The 26,892-nt window shown below is 37.6% G+C and overlaps 1 protein-coding gene across 2 annotated transcripts in view; it reads right to left on the bottom strand.

The window, feature by feature from the left end:
* Positions 1-259: 259 nt before the first annotated feature.
* The window catches only part of PRUNE2 (prune homolog 2 with BCH domain), a 54,003-nt gene continuing 27,370 nt past the window's right edge, over positions 260-26,892 (bottom strand). Inside the window, exons 4-11 of one of the 2 annotated variants that reach the window (XM_042877500.1) lie at positions 24,365-24,444; positions 23,208-23,408; positions 19,598-19,774; positions 13,214-13,316; positions 9,553-9,684; positions 9,315-9,401; positions 6,527-6,625; positions 260-1,684 (exon numbers count right to left, since the gene is read on the bottom strand). In XM_042877500.1, the coding sequence (XP_042733434.1) occupies positions 1,663-1,684; positions 6,527-6,625; positions 9,315-9,401; positions 9,553-9,684; positions 13,214-13,316; positions 19,598-19,774; positions 23,208-23,408; positions 24,365-24,444 (901 nt within the window). In that variant the 3' untranslated portion in view covers positions 260-1,662. Of the gene's footprint in view, positions 1,685-5,733; positions 5,844-6,526; positions 6,626-9,314; positions 9,402-9,552; positions 9,685-13,213; positions 13,317-19,597; positions 19,775-23,207; positions 23,409-24,364; positions 24,445-26,892 lie in introns of those variants that run through there. The other variant, XM_042877499.1, reaches the window with a different exon arrangement.

Here is a 26,892-nt window from a genome sequence, read left to right on the forward strand (position 1 = left end):
GTTACAATAGCTGAACAACTCTGCATGTTGTGATGAATACATCTGCTCCCTTCCCTGCAGACCACTTTTCTGCAAATGCAAGACACAATTCTCGGGTGCATGAAAATCTCAAAGATGAGAACAGTAGCTCAGGAGTACATAATTCTGCTACTTCCATTAGCACATATAATCAAAGAAAGGAAGGGATCTTAAGGAAGGGTTCTTCAAGATCACCCAGCCCAGGGCCCCCCCACTCTGGCTTTGAACACCTCCAGGGATGGGCAGCCACATCTTCTCTGGGCAGTCTGTGCCAGCGCCTCACCACTACTTGAGGAAAAAATTTCCTCCTAACATCTAGCCTATCTCTCCACTCTTTTAGTTTAGAACTATTCCCCTATATCCTATCACTATCCACTCATATAGAAAGTCTGATGATAAACTACTTTTAATCTCAAAAGGAAACTGAGTCAGGAGGTTTGGCAAGTGCATGCATATGTCCATTTGGGAACAAGAAAGCATCAGTTATACTTTTGACCCTTGACTTTCAAAAGCAGACAAGCGGTATTTGCTCAAGTATTGATCTGTACTCTTCTGCAGGGGAATAGTCTGAGACACTGAAGTTGCTTTGCATTTGAATGTCAGAACTTAATGCGGTGCATTTCAGTATGCAGGACAGCAGCAAAAGATGAAATGCTTGGGTCTTTTTCCTTTTCATGTTTATACTGGTGTTACAGACAACAAATGGCATTGCAATAAGTATTTTTGATATTAAATAGACTCCAAATAATATTTTGACATCTCCTCTTAACAAATAATTGTGAGAAGTACTAAGTAATTGTTCTGTATTCATAGCATTTGCAACTGCTGTGATTCCAGATAGGATGCCATTTGGAGATTCATTACTTAAAAATGTTCTGGAAAAACAGGCTTTAAAAAACAACAATAATAAAACAATCTTTCAAGGATCTTAGATCATTTGATAAACTTTTAAAGGACTAGCTGCTTCTGTAAAACCTGTCCTTAAGATAAAGACACTGAACAAAATTATTAAAATGAAACTAATTTTTGTCAGCAACTTTTGATCTGGGAAACATTTTAAACACTTACGATTTTTAGTACACAGGCTTTCCTGTGGCCAAATAAAAAGTCATTAGGTTTAAAAGAATATGGAAGAACTTTTCATACACCAAGAGAAAAACACACTCACTGAAATCCTGCTTCATTTTTAGAATCATTCTGGAACAATAAGGTTGCTGCTGCTGTGTGAAACAACTATGCTAATATTTATTGTAATAATAACTATTTTGCTCTTTATGCAGAAACAGTACTATGCTGAAGACAAAAATTAAATAAAAATCTATGTCCTCATTGACTCATTCATGAGGCATAACGTTTGCAAAATTCTATAATCTGAAACAGAATTTGCATACACTTACAGAAACCAATACTAGATGTTATAGCTTTTCTAACAAAAACTCTATTTCTGAAAATAAAAAAATAGCCAGCTCCAAATTTCTTGTTTCCAAGGCAACATGATGGGGCTGTTTCATCTTCTTGGATTGCTAAATGGCACCAAAAAATTATATCACAAGCAAAATGAATTAAATTTCCTATTGTACACCATGATCATGGGTGTCTGAGCGATGAAAGTCCTCTTCTTCAAAGATCTGGCAGTGATGCTTTTTATTTCAGGGTCATGTCAAGCCTATATGTTAAAAAACAACAAGAAATGAAAAAGAAAATAAATCAGTAGGATAGAAAACATGGTTGGTCATTTCTGCAATTGTAAGCTCCCATAAAACGTTGGGCATCCTCATCTCTCATTTACATTAAATGCGTCAGTGTCAATTTACACAGATCCTATCTACCTCATGTAGAAAGTACATCAGGAACTGCTACTGCTAGCTTGCTGTCAGTAACTACATTCCAGCAATTTCAATCTGAGTAGCACTGGACATGTAATGTGGAAATACACGCTGATGGAATGACAGAACTGTATGGTAAGAAGTGGATGCCTGTAAACACATCTCCAGAACTATGTTTTTGCCATGTAGTAAAAACAACGTCATCAAATTCTTTTGAAGTTTTCTATACAATAAAAAGTTGTCATCACAAATATTGCAAACACCATTTCCCTCTTAGAATGTGTAACTATTTAAACAACATTCTGAATATTCACCACCTGGGAAGAGAACACGTGTAATTCTTTCCTGTGGAATATTTCATAATGCACATTTTAAAAAATGTCATGAGGCAGTGCACGATGTTAAAACAAAATAGCACACAGGATGACAAGAAACATAAAAAAAAGGCTGCAGAAGAAAACTAATAGTTGGGCAGACTCCAGAGAGATTTCAGCAGAAAGCATACAGACAAAAAAGCTGTGTAAAACTGCCATGATCACTGTGAAGATAATATTATTTCCCACAGAAACTACTCCACAAATGAGTGATACGACTGCAGAAGAAATCATTGCCACTTCTGAAAATGGATACATATTTAGAGAGAGAAAACAACTAGCATTAATTCAGTCTCAACTGTATTTATTTGAGCTAGGTAAAAATTCTAGTCTCAGAAGAAGAAAATTTTTTCAAGCCATCAAAAAGCTTAAGTCATAAATACAGTCTTCAATATGTTATTTATTCTCCATTCTCTTTACAAAAAATGCTTCTCATATTGACTCATTACAGAATAAACTGTGTCTGAGGGGAAAAGGAAAAAGATCTTTAGAGATCTTATGTCAACTGCTCTAGGAATCAGAATGTTAATTTATAGTTCTGACCTGTGGTGGTTGATTGATTGACACACAACTTTATTTGAAAAAAAAGAGACAAAAGAAACTCCATGTTATTTATGTGTCTGCTTTCTAGTCAATTGCTTGGTTCCTTCAAATTCACTTCCTGATGGGATCTTTTACTGAAGAGTTAGGTGCCTGCTATTTTCTGAACAGTATTTCAATTCAGGACACAGGGGTAGGGACAGCAAAGTCAAGTCACTTCTGTGGAGACACTCATCACCAATGTACAGACTACTGCAGTGATGAGTCCTCCTGCTGTCCAATCAAACAAACTTTTCGTGCGTTGTGACCAGCTATGGCTAAAACAGTCCCACCAGTGCACAGTAAAACAGTACAGGGTTTTTCACTTGCATGTTTAGTCATGACATCAGACAGAAGAACAGTTTGCAAGAGGACAGACAGACACATTCCTATTTCCAAAGGAATCATTTTGGCTTTGAAAACTAATAAAATGAAGATAATGGAGATGTCATTAGGGAAATAACTTTTTGGGGGGAGCAAGGGGAGGGGGGGAGAGCAAGCTTTTAAGCACATAAAGAAAAGACAAGAAACGTATTGAGGATATAATCCAGAAATTAAAGAGAAAACTAACACTTTTCAAACTTCCTAGTAAGAAAGGCAATTTTATCACCCTTTAACTGAGAAGAATGCATGACATCAACTTCACCCTGATCATGTTGAACTTCTTATTTCAGTCTTTCACACAACCTGAATATCCTCAGGATAACGACTACATCTATCTCTGTTTGATAATGGCCAAGAATACTTCAAAGACATCTGTAATGCAAACAAAAAAATCTCAATTGTGGTGCTTTTTTTACTTGGATATATTGAATCAAGTTCCTGAAAATAAATGTAAAATGATTTAGTTCTCCAGAAAACTTTATGGAGTCTACCCAGTCTCTATTCCTAGAAGCATGGTTGTGAAATAATGCTGTAATGAAATGATGGTATTAGACATAAATTCTTACTCCTGCTCCACTGAAGTCATTTCTGGATCATTTGAGAGGCAGCTAGTTCTGGGCACAAGGAAAAAGAGGAAGCAGTAAACATTTCTTCTGTGTTTATTTCTTTATTTAAGTACAAAAAACAAATTTAGGGGATGTAATGACTTAACTGTAGCAAGCAACTTTGACTGCACAAACACAAAAACATTACGGATAGAAATTTAGAGAGCTTAGTAACACCAATCAGTTTGTGTATTAAGTTTTTAAGCCATTAAAGCTGGGGAAGGGAAAAGCACTACAGTTACCTCGTACATCCAACCGTAATAATAGCAAGTGTTGCCTCGTGTGAGTATTCAGTTCCCCTTTCACTTGTTATGCTGCAGCCTGCACTGTTTTAAATCAGAAGCTTAACAAGAAATAAGCTTTTCACCACAGTTATCACAGTTCAGTGTACTTGAAAATGACTGAATAGAAAGCAGTTGCATGCTTTTTTGTTTAATAAAATATCCAGGTGATATCAGATATCAGATAACTAGCTACATAAATGTACTGCTTCTGAGGCAGCTGAATTGCTAGAATCAAAAAGTATTTGCAAGAGTTTGTAGCATTTCTTGAGGGTCATTTTAAAAGCTAAGTTGAGTACATTGTTGAGGAGAAGTTGAGGAAAATACGTACCACACAAAAGGAGAGAAAACACAATGAAGAAGTTGTAAGATGAAAATTCTCAAGTCCATAATTTAAAAGAAGGAGGTTGAAATTAAACCTCCAAAAGGTTGTTATAAAATTATAGGAAAAATGTCATATTTGAACTGATTGGCAGAGCTCCCTTCTCTGGTATCTCGTGTACAACGAGAAGAAGTACAATGCACAAATTGTAAGTTCAGCTTAACGAATCAAAGACTGTGTCCTTCCAGATAAAAGATTTCTAAGATATTTTACAAGGCACTGCCTTAGCATCTCGAACTCGGAGTACAATTCCATGTTTAAAATAGCTGATCATCATCTGTCACTGACTTTTTAAGGTACCTTATAGTGATATAACATTATCAAGCATTAATCCACCAGCCCTTCCAAACAATAGCAGGAAGACAGGAAAAGACATAGAAAAAGCTGAGAAATAAGTACAATAGCTATTATTACCTTCATAAATTGTAAAACAAGTTTTAAAGAAGATTTATCTTCCCAAGTTTATATTAATCATCCAACATACAAAGGAGAGAAAATATGTAATAAAAATCTTTGACAGTGTAAAAAAGTAACTTTAGTCTTCCCCATGACTATGGAAACAATTACAAAAGTAGCAAAAAACGTGGGTTTTTTTATAGTCTAAGAGTATCACTTCTTAGACTGTAAGATATAGCAGGTTGCCTATAGTGAGAGGGGAAGTCAATTCACAAATGTGGCAACTTCCGCAGTACTTGAAATTATGAACAGACTGCTGTACCAAACATGTAACATGCTACAGCATTCAATCCATCTCTGTGAACCAAATAAATACAATGCCAGCAACCAGCAGAAAGCTATCTTACTTAGCTGTTTCTGAAGCTTCCCTCAGTTCTTCATCCAGTCTGCATGAGTAAAAGTTATTGATACAAAGAAACAAAGAAGCAAGCAGAGCGTAAGAGAGAAGCAGAGCAATAGCAGAGCAAAGAAGAAATATAATACATGCTTTTAAAATAGGCACACAGTATTGTGCACTGGCCCTAAAGCTCTTCAAGTCATTATGGTAATACTTATGCCTGTTCTCAACTCACCTTTAATATCTAGCTCATTTTTTATATTATTTGGAGGCAGAAACATAAAAGCAGCAGAGATCTGAGGCATGCCCAGTAGATAGAGCTGAAAGCATACAACTGCTTAGAAGAATTAAACTGTCTGCAGCTTGGGCCAAATCAAGGACATTTATAGATAGGTAAGTTTCGCTGGCAAAGAAGGCTGATCTCAACAGCTTGAAGGGGAAAGCAGGATATCAAACCATTGCAAGGCCTCTCCCATTCTGCTGTTGAGGTCACCTTTTGGTGACTGGCTGTCACACAGGTTTACTCCGCAATAAGCTGCAGCATGGGCTAGAAAGCAAATTTTACCTCATTCTTCTCTTAATACACTTCTCTTCATCATACCTTACAAGAGTGGGTGAAGGAAGAGAAAAGACATACAGATTCATATGATACAGCTGGCACACTGTATCTCACTTCAGTAAAAACTACCAAACAATCACATAATCCAAATCCTGGCACAAATCTATACGCTTGCTGCAGGTGGGACATCTCATGATCATAGTGGTATTTCTGTTCTTGCTAGTGGAGACATTGGACTGCTTAAAGTGGCATTTGGTATTCTTTTGCTACAATAATCTTTCTCAACATGAAGCTGAACATATCTGCTCTTTTTCCACTGATTTGAGTACATGTCTGCTTCATACTGTGACATCTTAAAAATACTTGCCTCCAATGGGCACACTTATAATCATTTGATTTTTTGTTCAGCAAAAAATGATGATGAAGGAACTGAGATGGAAAGATCGTCTTTATTTTACAAATTGCATCATTTGGTCCAATACAAAATCTTCTTCCTATAAGCTTTGCTTCCCCTAGGATTACATACTTACTGTGTTTTGTGTTTCAAAAACACACTGTTTCCTACCTCAGAGTTTGATAGTGGAGTTCTTATGGAACAACACATAAACATCTTAAATAGTATAGGGTAGAGGTATTCTATTCTTCTTACAGACATTGAAACACTGTTCCTAGTTTGTAAAATTACTTCTATTAGACCAAATACACATTTTATGCACATCACTTACTTGACAATGCTCTCTGGTATGTGCACATATTCCATTGGAATCATCTCACGAAGCTCTGCCAATGTGTTGACATACTGTATCTTACTGCTGAACTTAGAGCTGAGACACAGAAACATCTGTTAATTGACTTTTTTCACAATATTTTTTACAATACTTTAAAGAGAGAGGGAGAGAAGGCATTTGTTTAATGTATTAAATAACTATATATCATTTGGTTATTTATATTTCAGTTACAGAGTTTGGTTGGCCATGAGCATACCTTAATTCTAATGAGGCTGAAATCAAGATTAAACATTTTGCTGTCCTCTGGCTAAGCACAATAGGATTTAAGACTGTATCATAAACTGTAATGCTGTGTAAAACTGTAAAGCAATGTGATTAGTTCTACAGTTTCAAGGAGATGTATAAAAATTCTAAAGAGAACCAAACTTTTTAAAGCATAAATACATATAAAAATATGGAAAGAATTCATTAAAGTTATCATAATAAATTAACATCATGTGATCATAGAATCATAGAATCACAGAATGGCCTGGGTTGAAAAGGACAACAGTGATCATCTAGTTTGAACCCCCCTGCTATGTGCAGGGTCACCAACCACCAGACCAGGCTGCGCGGAGCCACATCCAGCCTGGCCTGGAATGCCTCCAGGGATGGGGCATCCACAGCTTCCTTGGGCAACCTGTTCCAGTGTGTCACCACCCTCTGTGTGAAAAACTTCCTCCTAATATCTAACCTAAACCTCCCCAGTCTCAGTTTGAAGTCATTCCCCTTTGTCCCATCACTATCTACCCTTGTAATCACAACAAACTGGCATTTATATTCGACTATGACTCTCAAACATAATACAACTGAATGTTCACGTTTGTTTAGATGAGTACAGATCAGGTTTGGAATGGAATTTGGAATCAAAATTAAATGGTTTAGCTATCTCATTGTCTTAGGACATTTACTCCTTGCCTTGGGACATTTTCTCCTTGCCTTGGGACCAATTCACTTCTCCATCCGAACTTCTCAAAGCACTTGCCAGTCATTCAGTGAACTGTTTTAGGCTAGAAAACTGAGCTACATCCACCAGCCTTATCAAGTTTATCAAGTTTATTTCTCCTTACATTGCTTTTTACTGAACTGATTGTCTCTTTTTATTCCTCCCAGAATTTTTTTACCCAACTTTCTCACAGTGCTCCTGTGTCCACCAAACGGCTTCATTTTTCTCCTATCTTCAACTCATCTTCTAAGTTAACGAGTTTGGACAACAAGCTGAACATCAGCCAGCAATGTGTCCTTCCTGCTAAGAAGGCTAATGGTATTCTTGGCTTGATTGTGCAAAGCATCACTAGGAGATAGAGATATGATGCTTCATCTCTTATCAGCATTAGTGATGCCACACTTGGCGTGTTGAGTCCTGTTCATGGCTGCCTACTACAGAAGAAAACTGCCATGCTGGAAAGAGTCCAAAAGATGGCAATCAAGATGATGGAGGCAGAAGAGGCTGAATGAGCTGAGAATGTTCAGTCTGAAGAAGGGAAGGCTCAGAGAGAGACATCATCAATGTGACACCATGTATATGTATATATACCCACGCTCCTTGCGGTGGTATTGAGAGACAGTGTAAGAGGCAACGAGATAAACGGGAACACAAGAGGTTCTATCTACAAATTGGGAAGTTTTTTTAATATGTGAGTGATGGAGCACTGACACAGGTTGCCTGGATATTCTGGAGTTTCCCTTCTCAGAGATCTTCATAAGCTGCCTGGACATGGGCCTGGGCAACATATTTTGGGTTGCCAGGTTGAATAAGACCAGTTGGACAAGATGAGATCTACAGATCCTTCCAACCTCAACCATTTTGTGATTCTACAAAGTTGCACCAACATTACGTCTTGCCCATATTTTTTTCAGTTCCCATTGGTACTTCACTTAGTGAATCCCCTATTATTACTGCTGACAATTCCAAGCACTGTTTCCATGTCACACTGGTAATTTCAGTTATCACTTTCTACTAAAATCATCACATCTGAAGGAAGAAGCTCTGCTATGGTGCTCAATCTATCACACTTTGGCAGCAATGGGAGAAGTAATTTCCTTCATCGTTTCAAGGTTACTCTGTCAGGATAGAACACTCTGATAGGACAGACATCTTCAGCATTCACCTCTGTAGTCTAGGGCCAGTTTGTCATGACATACTCCCTGTGTGGCTTCTGTAGACAAGATGCCTCTTCTTTTGCATGGAGCAATGCTTTCTCATGTCTGACCGTGTATGCTCCTGATCTCCAGGTTCCAGACATACAATTGCCCATTTTTAAGGTCTTCAGTGTCTAACAATTCTTTTGAGTTTTTTGGGTGGTAGAGAACTTTTTTTGGAAACAACTCTCCTACATTCTCAAACATCTCAGGGCAGTCTTCTTGAATAAGCACCTACTATTTTTTTTTTTTTTTTTTAAATCCAGAACAATAGTTTAATCTTTCCTCCAGTCAAGTTTTTTTTCCACAAAGTGAAAAGGGTCCACAGAACCTTTCCTTCAAGCCTTTCTGATGGGCTCAGACAAAACAAAACAAAACAAAACAAAAGAAAAAAAAAAATTCAGAATTCCATGTGCATATATAGTTAAACAACAGAAAAGTCAAATAAATAAACTTTTTTCCCACTCTTTGTAGGGAAGTCATCTTCAACTGAACTGTATCAGTGAGAGATCAACAACCATTTCGGATTACTTAGGCTGTTTCTGTATTCTTTCTGTATTCTGAATTCCTGGGACATAACAAATAACTAGTGTTCACTACCTACCTTATAAAAGGTCGTGTCACAGCCAGAATTGTCCTGATGAACCATGACGGATGGACAATTATGAACGATTTCAAATTCTTCCTTAAACTAAGAAAAAAAATAGTTTATTTAAAAGGTTAATAAAAAAGAAAACCATTCACAAAAATAATATATAATGAACACTATCATACTGAGGAACAACAGAAATGAACAGTGCTTAAAACAATAACTGTGGATGAGAAAGAAAAATACTATTCACCGACGATCAATCATCTGGTAACACTTTTTCATCCAACCCAGCCCAGGCATCCTCCTTCTTGGTGTAGCTCCATTCAAGTATACAATCATATAGTCTTCAGCTACCATCAGCTCTAAGGTACTGATTACATACCTGGTAAAAGAATAGAAGTAAGTGAGCACATATTTATCTATTTAAATACAGTAAAAAAACATCTATTAGGAATACATTAAGACAGACCAGTAATTTATAGACAGAGTTTTATTTTCTTTTAAACCTAAAGCAGAAATTTAGAACTGGTCGCAATGCTACCACTATAACTATGAGTAGAAATTATTTATTTATTTATTTATTTTTAATACATGTTGAAATTAAGAGAGTTTGTGAGGGAGAGCATGGATGGACTGACTGAAATTTCAGGCCATTGTAAGATCAACTGTTGAGAAATATCTCTTCAATACTAATCACCACATTTGTTAAATGCAAAATTAAAAGGGTTGGGATAATACCTGTCTATAATTCTTATGATCTTCAGATTACCACTGCTGAATCTTTGTGACTGTCAGCTACAAGTCTTCGGATTCTCAGAGCTAATGGAACTTGACTGTCAATCTGTCTTCAGATGGGACAGCACAGTTCAAGCTCTTGCATTTTGTGAGCAAAGCACTCTGAATACCAAATTTATCAGGTCTGCAAAGAGTATTTAGACTGACCATTACTCTCAGGACAAAATACACCCCACCAGAAGAGCAGACTATTGAGTTACATGAAAAGGTAGCATTAAATTCTTGTCCACATGCAAATATTCTGATCAGTTTCAGAAGTGCCAGCCTCACTTGTGTGCTCAAACTGAACTCTCTGCCCGCCAGTCTCAAGGTATGTTTGTGTAAAAGCTACAGTGAAAAAATACTGAGACACACCTTAGAAAATTGAATGCCTGAGAGTTCTCACTGTAAGAGGCAGCTGTATCGCTGACCACAATACCCTTTTATCAGGTATATGTGCGTGACTCATGATCTAATCTGACCCTTTAACTCCTCACAATTCAGATTCTTCAAAACAAGAATAGAAAATCTGGTTCTCATCAGAGAGATAATATTTTAACTGGACAGGAAGTAAGCAGTAACTGACTGAATAGTGTCATGCATTTGATAAATCCATCTAGACTACTTCTCACTAAATGCTTTTCATTGCTCTTTCCTACCTGCCATTAGTGCATTTGCTGCTTCTGCCTGAAGTACACTGAAGTACGAAAGAGTGGGATTGTTCAAACAAGGCCATAGCTGATGCAGAGAAAAACAAGGCCTACCAACAAGCAGCAATATGCAGCTGGTCCAGCATGTGCAGGGTTAAATCTGGATTCACTGTGCAGCACAGCTCTCCACTGCCCAGGGCACAATACATTCATAAAAAAACACTAAATTTAAATGAATCCACTGACCACTTGACAGGTTACGAAGTCAGCCCTTTTCATAAAAGGCAACTTCTTGGGCTGTAAATAAATCTAGGCAGTGAAACATGCAGAAAAGTGTACTGAGAAAGAAAGTACTTTGGAAAAATACTACCACCCTTCTAGTTGAAGTAAAAGAGACAAAAGTTGAAGTAAAAAATCTGACAAATGTTTATGCCCCTATTTACTCAGCCACAAGGAAATTATGAATATTATGAACAATCAATTACAATAATGAACATTCATAATAAGGAATAAAGAGAAATATTGCAACAAGAAGGAAGCTTTTGTGATATTTTAGTCAGATCTCATTTATCTCAAGTACTTTTCCACAACAGCTCTTATTCACTGTGGGTTGAGATAGACCCATTGCTGTTTTAGGCATGCCATGGTGTCTTGGAAACTTGGCTTCTTACTATTTAATGATAATGGCAATTTCTTCACTGTTTGAAAAGATGGGCAGAATTTTCCTCACAGAATAAAACAATTCACTCTGCCTGAAAACAAAAAGTGTTTATTTTGACTTTCAAAGTGTAGTTTTACAAGTTGTGATTCTGTTATAAAATTTAATATCTAGAATATATCAGTCAGCTTCAAAAGAGAAGATTCAATCTCAAAGTTCAGAATTTGGCACAAACTCTACTCTTCGAAGACAGCTTGAAAAGTTAAGGTAATATATAAGAGGAAAAGTAACCAGAAATATGTAGTGAGTACAGACTAGAAAGGAGTTGGAAAACCATAAACATTTGAAAGTTGTTAATCACAAACTAGAGGTGGCTTATATACCGCAGTTGCAGAATCATCTATCAGAATCATGACACACACACACACACACACACACACACACAAAATTAATAATAATTTGCCTGTATATCCAGATGCCCCTATGACTTAACAGTGAAAAGTTCCCAAATACTTAAACTTATCAGTTACTGGATATTTTGTAAACTGTCAAGTATCCTTTAGGTAAATGCAACTAATGGGCCAATAAAGAAAGGAAAAACAAGGATGATTTGACTTTCTATTTTCCTGTTCTGACTGTGTGAGAAAGAATAAAAATCTCTAAACTTTAAAGTTAGCTGAAGCCAATCTGAACTCTGTTTCTACTAATTCTACCTATGACAAGAGTTTTGGGTGACATCAGAGGGCAACTGTTTAATGTCAGCCACAGTTACTGTCAGCTTTGTGCACTAGTTATCAAAACGCAGTCATTCTTTCCATCTAAACCAATGGGCGCAGCGTAAATCAGTTATGGTAGATTATGAGAAGTTTGACCTGGCAAATGCTGAAAATTTGTCTGACCTAGAACAAAAGCACTCAGTCTCATTTTTCACAAGTTGACCAAGTTTGAAGGCTTTGGCTGTCACCATGTGCATCTTCAAGGACTGGAACTCAGAGCTTGGGTTTATGCTCTTGTGCAAGGTTTTGTGCCTTGTAAGCTGCAGATGGTGAAAGCCAGGCTTTTGCTGGCTGTGGAACTGACAGATTGGGTTTTATAATATAGAATGATTTATTTTTTCAGCAACTGTAAGTGGAACTAGCTGGTGGCACTTAGGAAAGTTGTCACCGTCACATTTTTTGCCTACCAAGCTACGTTGCTATTAAGAGTAATCTACTGTGATAAATGTGGGTTTATTTGGTCATATTCATGCTCTGTCCAACAGAAACCACCTGTAGCTGAATCAGAAACAGCTAGAGTAAGAAAAACAAAGTTTATGCTGTTTATGTCAGCAACTGTTATTCACCACATACTTTTTAAACAAGTATCAGAAAATGTGCCTGTGACTCCTAAACACAGCCACAGTATGTATTAAAAATATGATAACAATGATGTATCATGACAATGCATAATAAAAACAAACAATGAAAGCCAATTTGGAGTTCTCAGGCCCTGCAGGTCCTGCAGTTCTCTACAAGGACTGGAAATTGTTGGTAAAACAGTGCAATGTCCAAGAAACTCTTCCAAGAAGATGGAGATTCTGTATTCATTAACATTTAGGAAGACACTACAGTCAGATTTACTTCTGACAAATATGCCCAAATTTGGGAGGGTGAGTAGATAAAAAGTAGCAAAATAATACACAGTGTAACAGTTTATCTAAAACTGCTACTCTCCTTGTCATTCCAATCACATCCCTTCTAATGACCCACATTACCTCTTCATTAAAGACAGGTTATCTCTCACTACAGAATTTTGAGACGACTCTGTCATACTGTACACATAACACTCACAGGAAAAGATTTTCCATGACATAGTTGTAATCAGTTCGGCTGCTGTCTGGCAAGAAGCACGCAGCAAACACAATGATAGCATTCAGACCATCACCATAGTAGCCTGTGGAACAAACAAAAAGGCATTTTTATCTTTGTCAAAGGCTCCTAACAAGATAGATTTAAAAAGAAATCTCTAAGTCTTGGAATAGAGTGATTATATCTACTGCTGAAGAAGATGCAAAATAAATGAATGATTATCAAGTGATAATGAAGGATAATCAGTAACATTTAATTCCTGGAACACAGGCTTAACACAACTACAAGCAAACTTTTTTATAGAACAGAGCCAGAAAAAAAAAATCATTCTACTTTGTAAGTAATACAATGTTACCTGCACTCCTGGCTCATTACATCTCAATTGCAATTGTGTGCTGAATGCTCACCTTAGCCTTAGGAATAAAGCAGCAAAGAAAATATCCTCCATTTGTCATCCTGCATCTTTACGATAATGACTACTAAGGAGTTGAAATCCAATTTCAGCTGGCTTGTGCAGCTTCAAAGGCCTTGGGATATTATAGGTATGTCTGCATGACACTGTGTTTTAAGAACTCTTGAGGATCAGTTAAATACCTTGCTGCAAGTTTTGTATAAAGTATTTCTTTATCTTGGATACTCCAATTGCCCTGTACTTGTGTTCTCCTGTCTCCACCACTGCCTAATGATAACCTCTCAAAGCTACAACTACAGCTACATTTCTGTGCTCCTGGGTGATTACTTGCTACCTGAAAAAAAAAATGCTATTTTTCATGATATATTAATACCGGTCAATCTCCTTCACAGTTCTTTTCAGTTGCTATACTGTTGCAAAACAGACATAAAATACTTCTGCACTTCAGCTGAAAGTCTGGGATTTATTTAAAAGATAAGAGAAAAGAAAAAGTAATCTATGAAGATTTGGAAGAAATATTGCGTGTAGATACCACTAAAGAAATACAGAAATAAAGGCTGGATATATTAAGAAAGAAGATTTGAAAGGTTTTCAGAACAGGCTAGGAAAAACTAACCAAACAAAGGAGACAATGTTTGTGGAGGAAATTCTGCACCTCCCTTGGAGATACAAACACGTTCCCAGGAAAGTTCCAGGATAATACCCTTGCACCACTTTCATAAGACGCTAAAAACTTTTACAGTGTTTTCTGGACACTAGTGAATAGTACTCAAGACTCAGTGAAATACTCACAAAACACGTTGTACCTTGAATGAGTGACCATGAAATTGTAGAATTCTGTATACTTGGAGATGTCAGAAGGGTGACTAGCAAAACCGCTATCTTGAACTTCAAGAGGGCAGACTTTGACCTGTGCAGGATGCTTGTAGCACAGGTCCATGACGAGTTGCTCCTTAAGGGTAAGGAGGTCCAGGAAGCCTGGATACTCCTCAAGATGGAAGTCTTAAAGGCACAAGAACAGGCTGTCCCTGAATGCTGTAAGGTGAGCTGTAGAGAAAAAAGATCAGTGTGGATGAACTGGGAACTATTGTTGAGACTCGGAAGAAAAAGAGAGTCCGGAAGAAGGAACAAGCTACTTGGGAAGATTACAAGGAAGTTGCTAAGGTAGGTAGGGAAGAAGTCAGGAAGGCAAAAGCCCAACTTGAACTCAGATTGGCCATTGCTGTCAAAGAAAATAAGAAATCCTTTTACAAATATATCAATACTAAGAGAAGAACCAAGGAGAATTTCCATCCTTTACTTGATGCAGCGGGGAACGTGACCACTGAGGATAAGGAGAAGGCTAAGGTCCTCAATGCCTTCTTTACATCTATCTGCCTGTAATAGGCAGATCAGTTATCCTCAGGACACTTTACACTCTGCTCTGGAAGTCTGGGATGCTACACAGAATACCACCCTGGTGATTCAGGTGGAGACAGTTAGAGAGCCCCTCCTCCATCTGGACTGTCACAAGTCCATGGCACCGGACAGGCTCCATCCTAGAGTGAGGAGGGAACTGGCGGGGGTGATTGCTGAGCCGCTGTCAGCCATCTACCAGTGCTCCTGGATATCTGGAGAGCTCACAGAGGATTGGAGGCTTGCCGATGTGACTCCCATCTACAAGAAGAGCCGTAAGGAGGATACAGGGAACTACAGGTCTGTCAGCCTGTACCAGGGAAGGTTATGGAGCAAATCATCTTGGGTGAGATCACATGGCACGTGGGTGGCATCCAGGGGATCAGGCCCAGCCAGCCCAGGTTCATGAAAGGCAGGTTGTGCTTGACCAACGTCATCTCCGCCTAAGACTGGGTGACCAGACTGGTAGACTAGGAAAAGCCTGTTGATGCAATCTAACCAGACTTCAGCAAAGCCTCTGGCATGGTCTCTCACAGTATTCTCCTTGGGAAACTGGCCGTCCATGGCCTGGACAGGCAGTTCTTTGGGCTGTGCCCAATGGATAGTAGTTAATGAAGTTAAATCCAGCTGGTGGCCCATTACAAGTGGTGTCCCTGTCCCCCAGGGGTCAGTACTGGGGCCCATCTTGCTTAATATCTTTACTGATGACCTAGATGAGGGGACTAAGTGTACCTTCAGTAAGTTTGCAGACAACACCAAATTGGGAGGTAGTGTTGATCTGCCTGAGGGTAGGGAGGCCCTTCAGAGGGATCCAGATAAGCTGGATTGCTGGGCTGAGGTGAATGGGATGAGGTTCAACAAGGCCAAGTGCCGGGTCCTGCACTTTGGCCACAACAACCCCATGCAGCACTATAGGCTTGGAGATGAATGGCTGGATGAGTGTGAAGAGGAAAGGGACCTGGAGGTGATGGTTGATGCTCAGCTGAACATGAGCTGACAGTGTGCCCAGGTGGCCAAGAGGGCCAACGGCATCCTGGCCTGCATTAGAAATAGTGTGGCCAGCAGGAGCAGGGAGGTGATCATCCCCCTCTACTCAGCACTGGTGAGGCCGCACCTCGAGTACTGTGTTCAGTTTTGGGCCTCTCACTTCAAGAAAGACATTGAGACCCTGAAACGTGTCCAGAGAAGGGCAACGAAACTGGTGAGGGGTCTGGAGCACAAACCTTATGAGGACGGCTGAGGGAGCTGGGATTGTTCAGTGTGGAGAAGAGGATGCTCAGGGGAGACCTCACTGCACTCTACAACTTCCTCAAGGAAGGCTGTGGTGAAGAGGGATTTGGCCTCTTCTCCCAGGCAACAAACAGGACCCAAGGAAATGGTTGCAAGTTGTACCAGAGGAATTTACATTGGATATAAGGAAGAACTTTTTCTCTCAGAGAGTGGTCAGGTACTGGAATGGCCGCCCAGGGAGGTGGTGGAGTCACTGTCCCTGGCAGTGTTCAAGAGGTGTCTGGATGAGGAGCTGTGAGATATGGTTTAGTAGCTTGTGCTAGCAACGGTGATGAGGAGATGGTTGGACTAGATGATCTTGCAGGTCCTTTCCAACCTTGTGATTCTATGATTCAATGTATGCAGCAGCAGAACAAAACAGAATACTTCATGGAAAGGCACACTGTCTGTGTGCACTAACTGGGAAAGCACTGAGAGACTGTTTTTTCTCCTTTATCACTCAGCACTTGAGTCTCAAGTAGCTGAAAGTAGGAAAACCAGATGACATTGATGACAAGGAAGTCACTTTTTTATGACTTTGGAAAATGCATAATCCCAGACCAAAGGAGTGTCTCAAGGCATATGCCCATGAGGTCTTTCCTTGAGCATGTCAAAGAGAATTACAGCTGTTTAGTTTTGACACCATCCCACCCATAAAGAAGCACAAAGGCACTCTTCATTCAGAACCCTCAGCTGTTTCTCAAAGGACTGAAAACCACCACTGCCTCAACACTTACAAAGAGGAGGAAGAAAGGATAAGCCCCTGAGGCAAAAACCTGCATGTCAGAAATAAGCCTTTGGCCATTTTACTTCATTAGAAGATTTGGTAAAGCAGCTTGCTAAAGGATGATGTTAGACTTCTTTCCTTCTGGATTTGATTTGGTAGGTTTGAGTAAATATAATGTATTAGACAAGCTAGTAGTACTTATTTATTTTGTTAACATCAAGCTGAGAATGCAAACCAAGACTTCATCCACTTCAGAACAGTCTGCACACTGAAGACAGCTTCCTATCATTAGCCTAAACTCCATTCCTTCCATAATTCTGAGATGGAAGGGATGTCCTAATTCTGTGCAGTAATATCTCACTGGTCTCAGAGGTTACTTAATCTATAGATATGCTTCTGCAGCTACAGAAGCCACCACACAACAGCAACCCAGCAAGTCCACTGTTTTCTGCAGTTCCACACTACTGCCTTGTTCCCCATCTTTTTGGAAAACACAGACAGGGAAAAAAGCTTGAGAATTAGCAAATGAGTTCAAGCCAAAGAAGAATGCAGGTAAAACCACGTTAAGGCATGTGACATGGCATGAGGTGGCACAGCTCCAACTGATGTTAGGATCCAGCAGTACTAACAAGTAGTACTGCATTAGACATAGATACGGCTAACTGAACTTGTGTAACAGCAAAGATCTTAAGGTCAAATATGGAGAGTAACATCACATTCTTAGCACAGACGTATGCAGGGAAGGGGAGGAAGCTCCATTCCACTTTTCAGCTCTTTCATCTTTTAAGAGCTTGACATGTAGGAATTTCAAAACTTTCTTAAAAGAAATAAAAAGAGGAAAACTAGATTTCACCTCACACACTCACCCCTTAATTCAAGTCTCTGTTATGTCTTCTTTTTCTGACATAGTCCCACGCAGTTTCAAAGAGAAAGCACTGAGTTAAGCTATCTATCCTTTGGTAAAATATTATGGAATAAGGCAGTATTTTTTTCCTATGCCTTACAAACACAGAGGAGATTACCATTACATAGATTAAAAATCCTTAGAAGACTTTCAAGACAATTTATATTGTGCTTCAACTATAAATGGCAGAAAAATAACACAAGGATCTTTACCATGGCAATAGAAATCCAAAGGAAAACTATTTTTCTTCTTTTGCCACTTCAATTATTTAGACCTATGTATCTACAATCATAGAGCACCATACTTCTTCATACATTCATACATTCTGGAGTACTAGGTCCAAGTCTGGAACCCCCACTACAAGAAAGACAGAGAGCTGTTGGAGAGGATCCAGAGGAAGCCACAAAGATGATCAGGGGGCTGGAGCACCTCCCCTATGAAGACAGGCTGAGGGAGCTGGGCTGCGGAGTGACCTAAAAGCAGCCTTTCAGTACCTAAAGGGTGTCTATAAACAGGAGGGGAATCAACTCTTTGAAAGGGTAAATAACAGCAGGACAAGAGAAAATGGTTTTAAGTTAAGGGAGGGAAGATTTAGATTGGATGTCAGAGCGAAGTTCTTTACTATGGAGTGGTAAGATGCTGGAACAGGCTGCCCAGAGAGGTTGTGGATGCCCCATCCCTGGAGGTGTTCAAGGCCAGGTTGGATGGAGCCCTGGGCAGCCTGGTCTAGTATTAAATGGGGAGGTTGGTGGCCCTGCATGTGGCAGGGGGGTTGGAGATTCATGATCCTTGAGGTCCCTTCCAACCCGGGCTATTTTGTGATTCTCTGATATAGTAAGTATGCTACAACCAAGAAAATGAAGTTTAAAAAAAAAAATAATTCTGTAGGACAATGACTAAACTGTTACTGGCACATGTATCTCAGTTTATTTGTTGCATATGAAAGTGCTTTGCATTTGAAGTATCAATTGCCAGATTGAAAAGTCTGGTTTATGTTGGTTATCTGACTTTGTTACTTGTTTCACTTATGTAGTCACTGCCAATAGAAATGTAAAGCAGATCAAAATTAGGCTCTCTATCTCTTCCAAGAAAAATTTAGCTCCGTGCTACACATATAGACCAGGTCTATCTGTAAAGGTTACAGTTTTCCTGTGTCAGCCACCACTTTTATAGGTACAGAGCCAACTGCAGGAAAGTGTAAAATAAACACTGGCTGATCTTCTAATTGAGTAGGAAAGACTTGCAAGGATAAATATTATTTTTCTGAAAATACTCTCCCACTAGGCTTCCAAAAGTTGTAATAGACTTCAGATCTTTTGAAGGCCTTTTGGGGTCTCCAGCTGATAATATCTACTCAAACTATTTTTTGAATCAGCATCGAATGACCAGAAAATAGGACGGCTCACTTTGATGCTATGTCAGTAGTTCATTTACTACTCCAATCAAAGCTTGAAATTTGTTATTCATAACATTATGGGTTGTAAGACACAATAACGCTTCTGTAATTTGACAGAGTTTGCCAATTAATTGCTAATAGCCATGGCTGAAAAATAAAATCTCATTGCCAGTAGAATAGCCTAAATAAAATAGAAATAAATCATGATTATCAAAGTATGATTTTTCACATCAATCTAAAAAATACATTCCAACTTTTCCTACCTCCATGTGAAATAACCTTTTTGTAAGGTTCAATGACTTTCATATCAATTCTTTGCTCTTGTTCCCCTATAACCACTGTTCTCCATAACCTGTTGTCTTCTCGCTCCTCTTCAGCAGTGTATTCTGGAATTGATTCAGACTCCTCCTGGGAAGCATCCTTAGCAGCATTCCGCTCTTCTGAAAAATAACATTTTATGTATTACATATTCATGTACAGGCTCTAAATATTTTACCTTTTATATTCATTTGAAGTAGATAATTGGTATCAACTGGATTTTTATAGCCTGGATCTGTGCTTTTGTAAGAAAAGCAGAATTTCACCAGTCAGTAAATGACGTTTCTGCTTTTATTTAACTTTTTATCATTATGATAGTAGAAAGAATAACAGCAATAATCACTGTGCACAATACCAGCAGTGAATTTTTGTGTTTGCCTGGTGTATGGGAACTGCTAAATCACAGCCTGAACCTCTGATTCATCACCTGAGGTGAGCAATGAGTCAGCCCTCAGAGCACAAGTGAAGGCAACTCACCTGTGCTGCTGGAAGAGATGGAGCTGGCTCCACTCCTCCTAGGCACAATTAAGAGCTGACCACAAGTGGGGAAGGATCTCTTTCTGGAGATGCCTCCTTTGGAGTTTTACAGTGAGCCTAGGACAAGGGTAAGCACTATTCTTTTTTGGTGTAATAACCTGCTTAGCCAAACTCTCTTGTATATTTCATAATTATAACATCTGTATATTCATTGATCATACACCTGGTAAGTACATCCAGTAACATTCAGTAAGTACATACAAGTCACCAGCTGCTTACTGTAGGTATTGACCTGCAGATCTTAAAAATTCTTTGTGTTGCTGGCATGAGAACTATGCTAAAATGCAAAATTTTGGAACTAAAAACGAACACAGTGATGTCTCCTCTCTAGAGAGGAATTACTACAGAGCTACAGCTTTTGAACTTGTTCCTCCATCCCATCCCAGCTTTCCTCCAATCTCTTTGCATCCAATAGCCATAAGTACATCTGAGTTCCTCTGCTTTTGTCATAAGGTAATGACTACCTGCATGCCTCAAATGCAGCATTCATGTCCCTCAGGATCTTTTCTCCAAGGTTGAATTCCCTTCCAGAATGTGAAAGACTGAACAGAAATTCCCTCTCAGTTCTGTTCCAGAGAAGAAGCAGCCAGGAAATCTGGCATGTTCATACCAGGACATATGAAAGTGCATAGTGTCCACAAGCACAAAAATCACAAGAAATAAACTGTGTGGTTGACTGGAGATTATAGTCTCATAGCATAGCCTCTCTGCTGGACACTCTTATCTTCAGAAAAACCCTGAAGCTTATGAACAAAACCTATACTCCCATAGCACGCTGACAAGGTGGCTCTCACAATAAATTTAACCTCATTCCAGTTTTTCAGTCTTAATAGCTAGTTACAAGCTGGTTCTGTCTACAGGTAGAAAAAAATTCATGTAATCCTTTAATTATTATAACATAGTGCCTTCTTGTGAGGAAAAAAAAAACCCAAACATTTTATATATATATTCCTTTGTTCTCTTACTCCTGTTGAAGAACATGTATTAGTCAGTCTATTGGTTTATTAATAATTTATTCTAGCAGTAAAGATAGTAAAAATCCTGCATGTTTTATCCTTCATATACGTTTCAAATAAACCAGTGAAATGAACTCTTATCTATGAAGCATCATTTTGGTTCGAAAGACATAAGTAAAGAAATAAGGTAGCAGTAAAGATATAGTGAAATGCACTGTGACACATGTGACGTATTATTTGAAAGAGATTCACAAGAAGATTTGGTAGTTAATTAGAGGAAGATATGTTATTTGATGAGATGTTAAGAACACAGTTCTTAACAAAAGCCCTCAAATCTTTCTACAAACTGCTTTATCTTTGGATTCCTCTTTGATTAATGCTGCTCATATAAATACACAAATAGAAGTACGTGGTCCTTAAACCACACAAGTTTGTCATATGAATTAAATAATCTTTATGAAGCCAGAAATAAAAGGACTGTGTGTGCAAACCATATGTCAACACACATGAAGCTTACCCATAAATACACATACATATTCAATGATTATTAATTTGTAAAACCAGTTTCTGCAATAAAACTTCTCAGCAATTCTGCAAAATTTGATAGAAATACGATGCTCCCCAGAACAAAAGATACATGTCGAGCACAGTTTCTTCTTGATTCAGATGTCACAAAACTGTGAAACTGATGTTTACCAATCCCTAAGTAAGTCAATTTTAAGACTTAGTTTAAGACTTCAGTGTTTCCACTTTCATCTAGCTTCTTGCATGTACTGACTCTTTTTCATCATTCTTTTACACTAGGGGGTTTCAGCATTTCTTGTTCTATAGAACTGTCAGTTTTCTAGCAACGAGTCTTGCTTTTCTCAGTTGCCTTTTACATTTCAAACAGGCACTTAGCAGTTTGAGGGTAACAAGCTAGAAAGTCACTGTTCTTTACAGTTTCAACAGCAATGTCTTCTTAGTATTCACATGGATTTGTCATAGTATTCCAGAAACAATGATGTGGGGGAGATTATGAAAGCTGTAACAGCACAGCATGTACTGGTTACACTAGAGTGACAGAATGGAAAACGATTTTAACAGAGGTTAGCTACCATGCATTTAAACCATTCTGCTCTAGCTCTTATGGCTACTGTTAGCTATCTGATCCATAATGCATAACCTCCTCATTTTATCAAGAGCTTATTTTAATAAAATATGTGGTTTTTCTCCTTTTCTATTACCTTGTGACTCAAGTAATTGAAGGATGCTTTGCCAACAAAGAATATCTAAAGTCAAACTGCACAACTGTAAAAATATTACCAATAATCACAATTAGAAAATACAAAAAAAAATTTGGGGATAAATCCTTTCAATAAATATAAATGCCACCAAAATCACTGTAGTTGAATTTGCTTACTTCAGGCCTTGCAAAAAGGCAAAATGTGCCACACAGCAGACAGATTTTGGCTCTCACATTGGTCACAACACTATGAAACTCTGTGCGTGTGTTAGATCAATTCTTTGGTGCAGAATATTCCAAACATCTAACAATTCATCAGATCCTCTGCATCTACCCATGAGGAAATTTGTCTTCTAATGAGAAATGACATTAGAGATGCTTCTGCATGACTGACTACATTGTAAAGCCTGTTCAGCAACACAACTTAAACTAATGCAACTACAGTTTTCAAATAATAGTGACCTAACTAGCAACAAAGAATTTAAATGCAAGGGAAAATCTAAATGTATTTCTTTTTGAAGTTTCTTTCTGTTGTAGATTGTAAAAAAGTTATGATTTTTTACATTTTTATAGGAACTTAGTTCCTATATGGTTCTTCTGGTACTCTGAAAACAGCTCTTATTTTATTCTGTCACTTGATTAGCTGTACTATTTCTTTCCACACTCTGCATTGGTCAAATGTATTATTTTACACAGGAGAACAAAATAGCAGAAAAAAATATCTGGAAACCTCAAACTCTATTTAAAATACACTAAACATATTGATAGCCCAATGGACAAGAGTGCAGTAAATGAAGAAACAGAGATGTATTCTACATCTACATTCAAGAAAACTACCTTGTCCAGTGTATTCAAAAGAGTCTGCTTCATCAGGAGTGTCAAGGTCATCCACATTGATATCAATTTCATCTGGAGTATCCAAATTATCATCAGAAAGTATAGAACCTTCACTCTCATCCAAAGAAAGGTTGATATTTGGAGCCGTGAGCTTTATCCTTCTGGGATGGGTACCATTAAGATCGAGAGAATTGGGAGGTTCTGAAAAAAGAGATAAAAAAGAGAACTTTATTTCTCCCACATGAAATTTGTCTCCCGCACACTTACGAATCACTATCAAGCACACTGGGAAAGATAATTTTAGAAACAACAACCCACTTAAAGACCACTTACTATCACTACTACTACTACACAGAAAAATTACACATTAATATTTAAAAAAATACAACAAGCGTGTACAGGGATTGCAGATGTAGCTGGAAGCATTTAAATTATGTGAAACCCAGGTACACTATTTTAGAGTTACCAACCAAAACTGAAGCTCTGCACACAGTCTGATCCACAGGGTTTAAAATTTAAAAGAAAAATATATAAATCACAAACACAGGGCTGAATCCTAATGAAAATGATATAAGCTAAAATCTCCTGCCTGTTTTGTTATGCCTCTTCTGCTATGCAAGAGGTAAAGATTTGTAAGTATGCCTTTATCACATAACTAAATATATGTCTTTAGTTATGTCTTGGAGCTATGTCTTTAGACATAACTAAATATAAAATAACCAAACAATACAAACAAACAAACAAGCAAATAAAACCCTGACTTTCAAGTCTAGTCTTAAACAGAAGTAGTCTTCAATAAAATAGAAGTTAGGTATAGCTTTGCCCCTTACCACTGCATAATGTGCCACATTTCAAGGTGTACTTGAAATATTCCTAGTTCAATTATATAATAACTTATTTCAGTTATAGTATTCACATACAAGATAAATAACAGCAGCTACTTAAACACTGCAAGGACTAAACAAGCAATGGCAATGACGTACAAGAGGAAAGTGCATAGTACAATTATAATTGTAAAGAAGAAAAAAACTGACTAGATATAACAAATTTAACATTTTTTATTTTGTTATTTTTTTAGCAGTACAGAAACATCTTTCTTATGACATAATTAAAGGGACTAAGCTATAATTAAGAAAATGAGCAATGGCTTCTCTTACCAGGCCTCATCTCTGTAGAACTGGGGCTCAATACACCCTCAGCAAAGGAGATATCCATTCCTACATTATCTTGTATCAACCTGAGAAGTGAAAAAAATCAAAATCTTAAAGAGATGCATAGGTTGATCATGTTCTCATGATAACACATACAATTTTCTACCTATTCATTTTAGAAGTCTAATACCATATTAATATGAGAACCAAACACAAATGCTGTAATTCTACTATGCAGTCCTTACCACTTATTTACGTGTGTATGTAGAGCCTTCAGAGACTGTAGGACCCACAGACCAACTTTTATTTAGATCAAGACATAGCAGTGAACAATAACAAGCTGGCAAACAGCAATGTTTCTCATTTTATAAAAATGAAATTGGTCTTTTGTCATCTGCCAAATAGAATGCAGGATTTTGGGAAGATTCCACTACTATATGCAAACTGCACATCACAGCAAGTGTTTCACAACAATGTTTTCTTTTCTGTACCTGTAGTTACTATATAGCAAAAATCAGAACATAAGGGCTTTTTCATCCTTCAGACATAATTTGTACTTGAAAGCAATTCTGACCCAAATCAGTCATTTTATAATCATGTGAAAATTGACGTCCTTCATTGAAAGACTAGAGGAAGCACAAAAATTGACAACCAAAACTCCATTATTGATTTTCAGAGACTAAAATGTAGCAAAATATACTATTTTGACTATATTTAGGGAAAACACTGAGAAATTATCTTTGATATACTTACATACAACAAGTAAAAGGCATTGAGAGATGAAAATTATACCAAAGGTCTTTCAGTTTTTAAAGTAATCTTTCACGATCTATTTTCATATTCACTTTCTGTTCAGTCTTTTTACAAAATGCTTACTGAGAGGGTGATCTGATATGAAACAAGTCTTAAAGAGTTTTCAAATTTTTTACTCTAAAAATATGTGACTATAAAAAAACTTCACCTAAATAATTATAGCAGTTTTCTATATATTCCTATTTTTTAACAACAGTAGTTGGTACAGCTATCTCTGTTCTGCTTGATTCAGCTGAATGGGTCTAAATAGCCTTGCCTTGTCTCCCTTGCAGTTACTCACTTTCCCTATTAGCACTACTCTTACTTTTTCACTGTGTGCGGACAAGATTCTTCTGGCCAATCATTGCATCAGCATAAGAATATAGTTTCCATCCCTTCTTCTTAATTTCGTGTAAGTTTATATATAAATGTGTACCAATAGGCTGAAAGTAAGGTGAAGTCTTCACTGTGCTCAAAACTGTAAAAGATCTTTACCCCAAGCCCTGTATCATCAATTCCCAATACAGATAGGAAAACTAGTGAACTCACATTCTTCCCATAAGTGCTTACACAGATTATAGACAATACAAGGTTAGGGCTATGTTTATGCTGCTCAGAGCATGACCAGGAGTTGTCTCACAATTAAAATGGACAAATAGATAATTCTTCTAATTTATCCTCAGCTACTGTAGAATAGATCTGCTCAGAAATACAGATTAAACACTTAATGATCGCCATATAACAGCAGTTCTGAAAGATGTAGAATTACTGTCAAATAAGGCTTGCAATATTCTCTTTAAATACATTTTGGAACAGCAAAGAAATAGAAAAGTAGCAAGTATCTGCTCATGATAAAATGAACTGCATAAACTGACTGCAAAGTATCATTTCCTTTTTCTTTCTGCTTTTTAATATCTTCTGTGTTCACAGGCAGTATGGAAAACCGATATACAGAACAGCATCACAATTTACTTAGAAAATGTAAATAAATTATTAGACTATTTGGCTTCTTTCGTTGTCTTCAATTTGCAGTAAAATATGAATAATGAAGTCTATTTTATTCTCCTAAACTCAGCAGAGACAAATCTGAATTCTAATGACAAGTATGTTGTACCAGAAGAGTAAGGTGAGAAATCATAGAGGTGGAAACAAAGTGGGGGAAGGATGAATACTTCTAATCCATTTTTAAGCCTACTAACTGTAAAAACTATGTGAATTTCCTATAATGCTTCAGTTTGGGAATTCTCAGATGATGACTCGTGGGTCCATAAGGGTGTGTATACTGACTGACCTGTACGGAGTTTTGTCTTATATCCTCACCGCACCAAAATATAACGCCTAACTGAGCAAGCTTCAGAAATCACTGCAGGAACTAATTTGAAAGGAAATGTACTTATTGCAAGTTCTGTGAAGAGCAAGCTACAGGAAGACAGTGATTATTTTTTACTTTCTGTATTAAAATCAGATGGTGTTCTATGCAAAAAGCCTATAAAAATGTTTAAGTGGAATTAAGATTATCTTCTCCTCTGTACAATAAGGGCATGACTGCAGTTTGAATATGCCACCCTTACAGAAAATGGTTATATCATTTGATATAACAATTTCCTACAATTCATTCAAAATTTTATGACTTGCCTAGAAATGCATTAATGTCTGGGAGAAAATTATTATAATTCATGACATTTCTAGGATTGCCTCAAGACTACTTTTCTCCTTGTGGCATCTTGATTTATCTTTTTTTT

This window comes from Lagopus leucura, unplaced genomic scaffold (genome assembly GCF_019238085.1).
Source record: "Lagopus leucura isolate 7727_CA_CO unplaced genomic scaffold, USGS_WTPT01 Super-Scaffold_100018, whole genome shotgun sequence".
In the NCBI taxonomy this organism is placed as follows: Eukaryota; Metazoa; Chordata; class Aves; order Galliformes; family Phasianidae; genus Lagopus; species Lagopus leucura.